Consider the following 10,544-nt stretch of genomic DNA (forward strand, 5'->3'; position numbering starts at 1 on the left):
CAGGTAAGAGCAATGACAATGTAATGGAAACGTGTGAAACCAGCACATTGCTGTTTCAGAGCGCTTGCCTCACTTTGACCAGAAGGTGGCGCTAAAGACTTGGCAAAGACCCATTTAGTTCCAGTGTGCAGGTGCCTCCAGCTCATAGAAAGAATGATTATTGATCACCGATATGTAGACTAAGTGTGTCTTTTTTTTTGTTGTTGATACATTTCATATTAATTTGTCCAGAGTGGCTCATACCAAACCTAGTTCTAGTTCTCTTGTTTTGCATTGAAATTAAAGCTCTTGTCGACTCGCTACTTATATTAAGTTATATATATATATATATATAAAAAAATTAAAACATCCATACTTTTAGAAAAGATTAAGTCGATTGGGGTTTACAGATGGCGCTGTAGGCTAATTTGTTATTGTATCCAAACTTTTTTTTCTTTTTCTTTTTTGTCTGTAGGCTATTTGAGATTATAGTATCTGTTGGTCGGCCGTGCTTTACTTTTATGTTGTGGAACCTAATTAATTGGGATATTATTACGATATATGTGAATTGAATGTTATATTTTTGTAGTAGGCTACATTTTTCAATTAGCAACATTGGGGGAAAAGATAACGCGGAGTTTTCTAAGTGTCTTTCACCCGATGATTTGGAGAAGGGGCTGAAAGTGGAAAATTGTTCCAGCTGGATAATCTTTGTGTTAGATACGGACATAGAAGGCGGGGGATACAGATTTATATGCTTACGTGAGGATATCTAATTTATAGCCCAGTAAATTCAAAACAGAACTTTAAAGCCTGACAAACACTGCACGAGAAGCATGAAAGCTGTGAGAAAGTATGTAGAAGTCTGTGTTTCAGTATGAATTTATTGTTGCCTGGGAAGTGTTGCAGATTCTGCAAGTAATCAACGGGATAATCATTTTCATTTCTCCATCATTCCATTCTTCTGACTATCATTCATTCAGGCACGCGAGCGCGCGCACACAAGCGCGTGCAAGCAAAGACACGCACGCGGATACAGTAAACGTGTGTGTTTATGTGTTGTAGCCTACACGATTGATTGTGTTGTGTTGCTGTAAATGGGTAAGCCATGAATTCCAGTCAGTGATCAGCATAAAGCAACCAACCATCAATATAAAATCAAACTATTCTCATTATAGGTTTTATTTGATTTAGATGATTTATATTGTCCTGAAAAGGTGGATAAACTGATTCACAAAGAAAAGGTGGGTAAACTGAGTAATAGGCCTATCCCTCCACCACATGACTAATTCCAGTGAAAAATAATTCAGTCAGGTGATGCTGCGGGTGACTGGGACAGGAATCCTGACAAGTGACATGCAAACAGGGTTGGGCCCTAAACGCCTGTCACTGGCTGTTAAAAAACTCGGTGCAGAGGATGGAAACTCACACCGGGCAGCCAGAGCTGCGTCAAGCCAGCCGGAGACAGCCAGTATAAAGCCGAAAGTAAGGTGATTAGGCCTTCAAAATAAAAGCCTGTTTTTGGCTGAAATGTATGATATTTTATTGATTCTCCTTTCCCTTGCCCCAGTCCAGGGAGGTCAGAGGTCAGGCTCAGCTACACCTCATGTTCCTGGAGCTGGTAGGGATATTTAGTGTCTTGCTCAAGGACACTTCAGCGCCCTGGTCGTCTGGTTAAAGGTTGTCTCCCAAGCTGTAGGCTATATATGGCCCTATATATACTATGTAACTATCCTAGCATGTATGTATAACTATAGCCCTATTCATATAGATATAATATAGATAGATAGATAGATAGATAGATAGATAGATAGATAGATAGACAGACAGACTTAGCAGGCGTATACAGTATTTATGGATTGTATTAGTTTATCATAGTGTGTGTGTGTGTGTGTGTGTGTGTGTGTGTGTGTGTGAATATATGCTGTGAAAAAGGACATTTTGGAAAAAAATATTTTCCTAAATGTGTTTTCATGTAGCCTAGGCCTATTACAGAATCCTTCTTAAATTCTCCATTCTCACGTTGGTACTTTGTATTGCTCAAAAAACGTTTCAGCACCTTCGTCAATAAGGGTTTTATTTTGGAAAACCTGACCGGAAGAAGTATTTTTTTGATTCCTGCTGCCTTGACACTGGAGTTATCCCAGTGCTTCACTATCACCAGTCCCAACAGCCAGGATCCCATTGCGCAGAGCATGCCGCCGAGTTTTGACTGGAGCAGCCTGTGGAGCTGAAGTTGTGCCCGCTGGATCTGAAGTGTTGCTCCGGGAGCGACAACATTCACACCTCCACACTCAACTTGTTCAGGTCGCGTGGAGCTAAATGACAAGTAGGCAGCGATACAAAACCACTCACTGATACACGGGGCACTATGGAGAGCAAGGGAGTCAGCCGCTGTAAAATTGTGGTGGTCGGCGATACGCAGTGTGGCAAGACGGCTCTCCTCCACGTTTTCGCCAAAGACTCGTACCCAGAGGTAAGAGAATATTAAATTAAAGAAGTATTGCAGTCTGAAGGATAACTGATAACTGCAGCAGGGGCGTCAGGTTCCTAAACCCCACGGCATGGCAGAGTCCCTGCATCTAATAGGATGGGTTTCCACTAAAACCTACAAAAACCGCTTGTATCGCCTAAATTTGTGGGAACAAGTAGGGTAATAGCTGATGACTGACAAGATATTATTTGGTTAATGTGGTACAGTGTTTGACGTAGGTTACCAAACTCTGTTGCAGACGCACAGCGCAGCGGGAACATCGGTCCTGGATGCTCCCCTGATGTATTTTTTTTATTTAGATATGGCTTTCTAATTTTCTGGTAGTTTTTTGATTGATCTTTGCTCTCCATCATAATGATAAAAACGAAAAATGAAACATAACATTTTGAGTTACTTAGGTTTCGAGTCCATGCCCAACTGACGTCCGTGCTACGGCATTTAAAAGGGAAATCCGTTGAGGTCTATGCGCTTTTGCGCATCGCGCGCATCAGCGAACATCAGTGATACTGCCGTCGGTCAGTTTACCGGACCAGTCTGGTCAGACCGCTCTATTACTGGAACATAACCGGCTCGGTCTCCGCAACAGCCAGTTTGTCGAAGTGCCTTTGAGCAACACACTGAAGCTCTGCCTGCATGTAGACTGTGTTTTAGAGTGTCACTACATTGTTTTTAATGTGGCGACCGAAGTACTCTAACATTTCTAATGATAAAAATAAGAAATAAAACAATTCACAGAATAAACAGTTTAGTTCTCGAAGATATTAACTACTCGGCTATTCTTAGAAACTGATTGAATGTAAAGGAATATTAATGAGGTTATTACACTAACACTGAAGCAAGTAACCAACAATCAAAACTGAAATGTTGTGCAATGAACATCGACATTGTGCAATAAACACTGAACATTTTGAACATCAGCAGTGAACAGTTTAAACGGATAAGCCTATCTATGGGCCTACAGGTTTTTTATTGAAGTCCTTGAACTATTGAGACTAATGAAATCAAAGCATGTCGCTCTAAAACGCTGAATTTGGAAATAGGTCAGTGCTCAGAATTGGCCTCATCTGCTTTCCGTGCACACCTTCTCCTGCCTCTGATGTTCATCACTGCACTTCTGCTAGACTTGATAGAATATATTAGGATCCGTTTTTTACCTTACAATACCTTGATAACCTGAATTTACTGCCTCTTGAAGTTATGTTAAAGGCTTAGTCACTAGTCTATAGTCATGGAAATGTAAAAATGAAAAATTTGACCCTACATAACCCATCAGCTTTGATCTAATTATAGTCACCCATGTCTCATTTCAGAATTATGTTCCCACGGTATTTGAGAATTACACAGCCAGCTTCGAGATCGACAAGCAGAGGATCGAGCTGAACATGTGGGACACTTCAGGTAAGGAGCACTTCAGGTTGGGCTTGAATATCATTCCTTATATTACAAGATTATCATGCCGATGTGAAGGGAGGTGAGCCGCATCGAGCCATGCAGGACCAGGCGCTGCAGACTGGCAGTGAAGTGACTCCTTGAAGCATTCAGCAACATCCAGGCTTTGATCCAAAACATTAGCAGCCACAGCTAGAGAGTGTGAGGATAAGCCGTTGGGAATATTTAATGACATTTGCTGTATTTCAGACAAAATTCACATTACCAGCCGTTCTGTTCTGGGTGTAGACATCAACAGAAAAAGCAAACTGGTCAGTGTGTAAAAATCAACACCGTGCCAGTGTGTTTATATAAGTCCACTCCCATCAGAGATAATTTGACACTTTTGGATGAACAGCAGCATTGGAGCCAGATCAGCGAGTGGACAAACAACCCTCCATTCAGCACTTGTCAACTCCAAATAATTGTCACAGAAAAATCATCACTTATGAACGCTGGAAATTGTGCTGTGGCCATGCCAGCCATTATTTGGCATCATGACCAAATCCACACCACATAGCAAACAGTGTTGATAAGCGTTGATATTTCAGTGACAATTATTTTGAGTTGACAAGCACTGATTGGAGAGTTGTTTGTCCAATCATAGAGCTGGTATGACTGTGATATAGCTGTTCAAATCTATTTACATGTGTCAAATTAACTCCGATGGGTGTGGATATATATAGTATAAAGAGTCGTAGCACTGATTTTTACACTCTCAGAATTAAGTTACTGGTGACGATTTGGCTGTGGAGAGTCATTTTGCACGCTCTAGGCTTAACTCAAACAGCTGACAATTAGTTTAAGCGTATAAACCGCAAACGGTCAGGTTCTTTCAGTCTATTTATGTGAGTTAACTTTCTCCCTTTGAAGGCTGGGTAGCCTGTAGGCCCTTTCTTGCTTCGTTGCCACTTATGCAACAACGCCCTAAAACTTGTTCTCACACACTAGAGTGTAACTTTAATGTGCAGCGTTCCATTTACCTCAACCCATGGAGACAGACGGACCAGCTAGACAAGCTGGAGATTAAGAGCTAGTTTCTGCGGCTTGTGTTGCTCACTGGTTTGGGGACTGCAGTGGGTGAGGCCACTCAGCTGTCTTTGAACAACACCCATCGCAATTATTGGTTGTTTCACTCGCCTTTGTCTCACAGAGCTGTGAGGTGTAGAACAATTACACCGAGAGAACACTTAAACAGTCATTTTCTCCAACACACAAACAAATGAATGCACCCTTTTGTGTATAGCATATGCCATTCGGCATTTTATTACATTACAATAATGGTATTGCCTTGTGTACAATAGAAGCAGAGAAGTGTGGGAGCTCCCAGGTGTGAATGTGTGTAACTTTACGAACGTGATGCAGGGTGTCGCTGAAAAAGAGCCTGCACGCTCAGCAAACCTTCCCTTGATAAATAAAGTTTACAAAAATCTATTTCTATCTTGGCATACGTGCTGCTGTGAAAGAAAACTGTAGAGGTAAAAGTCTGAGGGCAAAGTATAATTAATTGGATTCTTGACAAGTTCCAGATTTGAATTATCTAGTTTATGGCAGGTGATGCATGTCTGACCCTCGCGAGCTTCCTTAAGCTCTCCACAGGCTGGAATGGGGAGACGGCGCTTTGCCTCCCAGCGTCCCTGCAAGCTATTCTGGAGCGGTCTCAGGAGACAGGTGCATTGGCACCTACATCAGTATTAACAGTATTCCCCTCGGTGCCTGCCTTTTCTTACTAATGACTGAATAGGGGGATTATAGTGACTTGGCAAGCATCCAAGGATCTTGGGCATGTGTGTTTGTAAGTGTGTAGTGTGAGTGTGTGTGTGTGTGTGTGTCCTGTGAGTGTGTGTGTGTAGCAACACCAATACCCACAAGTATTTACTTCTGTTCTCCCTCACATTTGCCATTGCTTATGCAATAACTGTTTTGTTTGAATGTGTACACGCTTTTGTTGCTGTTTGTGTATATGTGTGTGTGTGTGTGTGTGTGTGTTTGTGTGTGTGTGTGTATGGTTTTGCATGCATGTGCAGGCATGCGTAAGGGACAGCCAGGCAAATGTTTAGTGTACAGTGTGTGTGCTGGCTTGGCATGCCAATGTGTTCAGCTTGCATGACAGCAGGTGAACCAAACCAGTGGGAGTGAGGCTGTGACTGGGAGTTTGACATTGAACAAGTAGTAGGATAAAGGTAGTAGGAAAAATGTGTTTGTTTTTTTGTTTATCACTAAATATCATAACAGTTCTATTTTGAGTGTTTGACATGACAGCTGCTGGAAAAAGGCAGGGTATAAGCCACAATTACAGGCTATTTTCAGGGTGAATTTTCCATCAAAATTTTGAAATATAATCAAATGACTTTGACAGAGTATTTGATAGAGTAGAGTATATCATAGAGTATTTGAAGTTGTATTGCTGGCGGAAATGTACCAGTTACATCATGCCATATTTCAAATTTGTTCAGAAAGTGCTTTTAACAAAACAGATTCTGACAAAGAGCTTTACAGAGATAACAAAAAACAAACACATCACACATTTTCAGATATGAGGACAGTGCTCCTGTGTGCGTTTGTGTGTGTGTGTTTGTAAGACCACATTTCCCATAAGTCCCGTTGCTTCCTGTTGCTACACGCCACCTTCCACGGCGGGTGTTTGTTTTGAAGGATAAAAGTTGATAACAGCCCTTGATAACAGTAAATATGCATTTTGACGAGTTAAACTAGTGAAGTTGAAACTATGCATTCAGAATAGTGGAACTGGAGTAAAGTTGTGTGTATTACTTGCAAAAGTTAAAAGGGTTCCTGTTTTGTGTCGTAAAGCAATCCAGTAGATTTCCCATGAAATGTGACTCAGTGACACACAGTGTAAAATGCAGTGGAAAGGCTGGTGGAGGCTGGCAGTCTGCTTAGCAACGGTCTCATTTGTTTACAGCAATCATAATAATGTCTCAGAATTAATGTGCTAAGGATTTATTGATGTTAAAATGCTGCACCAAGCACCTTAAAATCACGAGACAGTCTCATTCCCAGACATTTTGCAGGAAGCTGGATAAGACGATAAAGAGAGAAAAACAAAGAACGGGAGACAAGAGGAAAAAACAGATTAAGAGGAGGGAAGATAAGAAGGGAAGAGGCATGCCAAGCTCAGTTCAGTCTTACAGAGAGGGGAGAGGAGAGAAAGCATCCAGAAGTGTTAGGCTAGGTGCCAGAACCAGCCTCCAAGCTGCCCACTCAGTGTGGAGATGCAAACATTGGAATTAATTAATCGGGCACTTGTTGCGTGACCAACCACTTGCCCTCTGTCTCGTCCGTTCTCCATCTCGCCGCACCACCCACTGTCACCTCAGCCTCCTCTCCCGCCTCCTTCCCTCACTGCCCCGCTCTCGCCTGCCTCCACATGCCCTGCTTCCTAGCCTCCTAGCCTCCTAGACTAACCGATATTTCTCTTACTTCTTTCCTCCTGCCTAACTTGATTTCTCCCCCAATCTTTCTGTGTACATCTCTGTTTCCCTCCGTTCTTCTCCCAATCCCCCTGCCATCTTATAACTCTTTCCCTTTCCTTCTTTCATGCAGTGTTGTAGTCTAGACCAGTGTGGTTCTGGACATTTTTGGCCTGTGAGCCCTTAAAACAAAGTGATGCCTAGTTACGACCCCCGTCAAGGCATGCATATGGTGGTTAACAGTTCAACCAAAGAACAATTTTGGCTTTTCAGGTTGTTTAATTTTTTTAATCATCAGAGGAGGCTGAGAGGCTGACAACTAGGGCTGGGCGATAATTCAATATTATCGTTTATCGTCTTTCAGTGGAATCATATCGTGATGATATGAAGATATTTTAATATCGTGACACACATTTCTGCTGCCTAAATTGATGATGACAAGCAAATTTTACTTAAAAACTCACATAAAATGAGGTATGGTAGGAATATTATTTGAATATTTCTGTTTTGTTTGACATCACACCTAACGTTATCATTCAGTTCAATGAGATGAACATTAATTTGATTATTTAACATGATTTTGCATACATTAACCATATCGTGATATATACTGATATCGAGAAAAATCCTTATGATTATCATGATATTGATTTCAACCATATCGTCCAGACCTACTGACAACTATTCATTATTTCACAGGAAAAAATCAGAGAAAATAGACATGAAAATAAATTTGTATCGTAGAAATAGAATGTTTTTTTTCTATCCCATAAAAAAATTTGCAACCCCCCAAAATTATCTTGTGACCCTGTGGGGTCAAGACTAGGGCGGAACAATTAATAAAAAATCGCAATAAGAACTTATGCAATTTCCAAATCTCAGAGAGAGGCGGAAGGTGTTTTAGAGCTCCAGGTAATCTTTGGCCCATGAATCAAGTACAATATTGGTGAAAATCTTTCATCATACTCAAACTCAGTAAATCCTACACACTGAAATAATTTTTTTTTTTTTTTTTTTACAAAATCACTTTTTTTTTTAAACAATTCTAAAGTTCTAAACCATTTATGACAAGAAAAACTTGTGATGATATGAATCGCACTTTAAATTGCAATTGCAGTATGCTGTCAAATAATTATATTTTTTATCAATATCTTTCAGCCTATAGTCAAGACAGAGACCAATGTGAGTCCAATTCAAGACCATGACTGTAATTGAGTTGGTCTGCTGTCATAATGAGGGCTCAAAGTTTACATCAGTTTCTCTGCTCATGTTTCAGAACAGAAAACAAACATTATTTGGGCATTTTAGTAAAATACAATTGGGCATATGATAGAGAGTACTATGTGACAGAAGGCAATCATAGAATTAAGCAGAACTGTGTCAAAACACTTTGCTGCTAATTTAAGATTATTTCATCGGCAATCAGTCACAGACGGGGAAATTACGATACAGTATGATAACCTGAATTCAAGAGAATTGGTGTGAATAAACTGAATCATGCACTAGGCGATGCAGTGGTTATATATTGAAGAAATATTGATTTGAGATGCAAAGCCTGTTGGCCCTCACTTGAAAATAATCAAAATAATTTCTGTACTCAAGTAACAAGTAAAGTTCTCATTTGAAAGCAGCTCCTGCAGTATTTTACTCCGGTCCAATCACAGCGAATAGAAAAACAAATTAGTCTCAGATGATGCGAGTGAAGGTGATTATGATGACACTACAGCTGTGTCTTTGCTGTCTGAGATCAAGTCAAGAACGAGTAAAAATGCCGTCAATTGCCTTAAAATGTGGCTTCAACCGATCTCAAGTACTACAACACTACTTTCATGTCGAGATTTCTCCTCCACTGCCCTCTTCTCTTGATCTCTTCCCTCCTTTAAATTCATTAATTCTTTCTTGAATCCGCTCTTGCTGTCATCTTCTCACCAGTCCCTGCTCCCTCTCTCTCTCTCTCTCTCTCTCTCTCTCTCTCTCTCTCTCTCTCTCTCTCACTCTGTCTCTCTCAGCTAAATCAAGGTCAGGAACTCCACTCTATTGTGGCAATGCCCTCTCAGCATTCTTGCACTTAATTAGTTTATCTTGCGCTCTCCCTCTCTGTCTATCCGTCTGTCTGTTTCTCACTCAATCTTTCATTTCCCACCTTTCATTTCCTACACCTTTCGACTCCCGTATCGCTGTTATCGTATGAAAACCTTGCAACTCCAATTTTGGGGATTTTCAAACCCGCTGGATAATGTCAAAATGTATTGTTCTCAAGCTAAAAACAGGCTTTTTTTCTTAGTTCCTGAAAAGTTACAAGGTTTTCCTCCACCAGCCTCTCCCTGTTTCTCAATCCCTTCATCCTTTCCCCACTCAATCCATCCTGGCCATCTAGTATTCCTAGATACCACATATGGTTCACTCTAATCTGTCTTTATGTGCTGTGACAAAAGAGAGACGTAATCGCCGGAGAATGGGCTGTGGTTGGTGGGCTGAGTGCAATCTCACCATTGATCTGTTTCTATCTGACCAACCCGGCAACTGGCATCAAACGTAACAACAGATGATCTAGATGTAGTGTGGATGTATGAGGCGATTTGTGGAGATTTTGTGTGCAGGAGAGAGAAAGAGAGATGATGGGATAGAAGGGGGGGGGGGGCTGAGCCTGCCTCGAAGAATGAGAGAGAGAGAGAGATTTCTTTTTTTTCAGTGACGTGTGCTATCACCCAGTGTGATTTTATATCTGTGGCTTTGCTCTCGCATTGACTGACTGCCCTCTAGGACCATGTGTGAGTCAGAGCTGTTCTGACTCGGGTCTCTGAGGATTTCACTATTCACAAGCATCTGTTCTGGACTGTTATCAACCAGTTTGCCCACATGAGGTTCAGAAAGGTCAAAAAGTAGAATAGAAAAGACTCAAGTGTGACCTTTAGGTTAGTTCATTATCTGGACTTATTAACAAACATGTCGTACAATCAAATTTCATTTTAGAAACCTAGGTAAGTATATATAATTATTTAATGGTGTGTGCGCATATGAAAGACGTAAGGCATGTATAGATTTATTACAATAAACATCCTTCAGCATTTTGTGCAAAGCACTCTGCACCATAGTGAAAGACTTGAGTAAATTGGGAAACTGAAGCTCAGAAGTGAGGTTATTTCTAAATGGATGGTACTTGTGAAGCCTTATGTAAATGTTATCAGGCCATGTAGTAATTTTTTTTTATG

The 10,544-nt window shown here is 40.8% G+C and overlaps 1 protein-coding gene across 1 annotated transcript in view; it reads left to right on the forward strand.

The window, feature by feature from the left end:
• Nucleotides 1-2,145: 2,145 nt before the first annotated feature.
• LOC139644140 (rho-related GTP-binding protein RhoN-like) overlaps nucleotides 2,146-10,544 on the forward strand; it is a 29,377-nt gene continuing 20,978 nt past the window's right edge. The window contains exons 1-2 of the mRNA XM_071519516.1: nucleotides 2,146-2,455; nucleotides 3,784-3,871. Coding sequence (XP_071375617.1) covers nucleotides 2,351-2,455; nucleotides 3,784-3,871 — 193 coding nt within the window. The 5' untranslated portion in view covers nucleotides 2,146-2,350. The remainder of the gene's footprint in view (nucleotides 2,456-3,783; nucleotides 3,872-10,544) is intronic.

The sequence above is a fragment of the Centroberyx affinis genome, unplaced genomic scaffold (assembly GCF_046629955.1).
Source record: "Centroberyx affinis isolate AG114_WGS23_722 - 3 ecotype Tasmania unplaced genomic scaffold, CSIRO-AGI_Caff_v1 ptg000713l_1, whole genome shotgun sequence".
NCBI lineage: Eukaryota > Metazoa > Chordata > Actinopteri > Beryciformes > Berycidae > Centroberyx > Centroberyx affinis.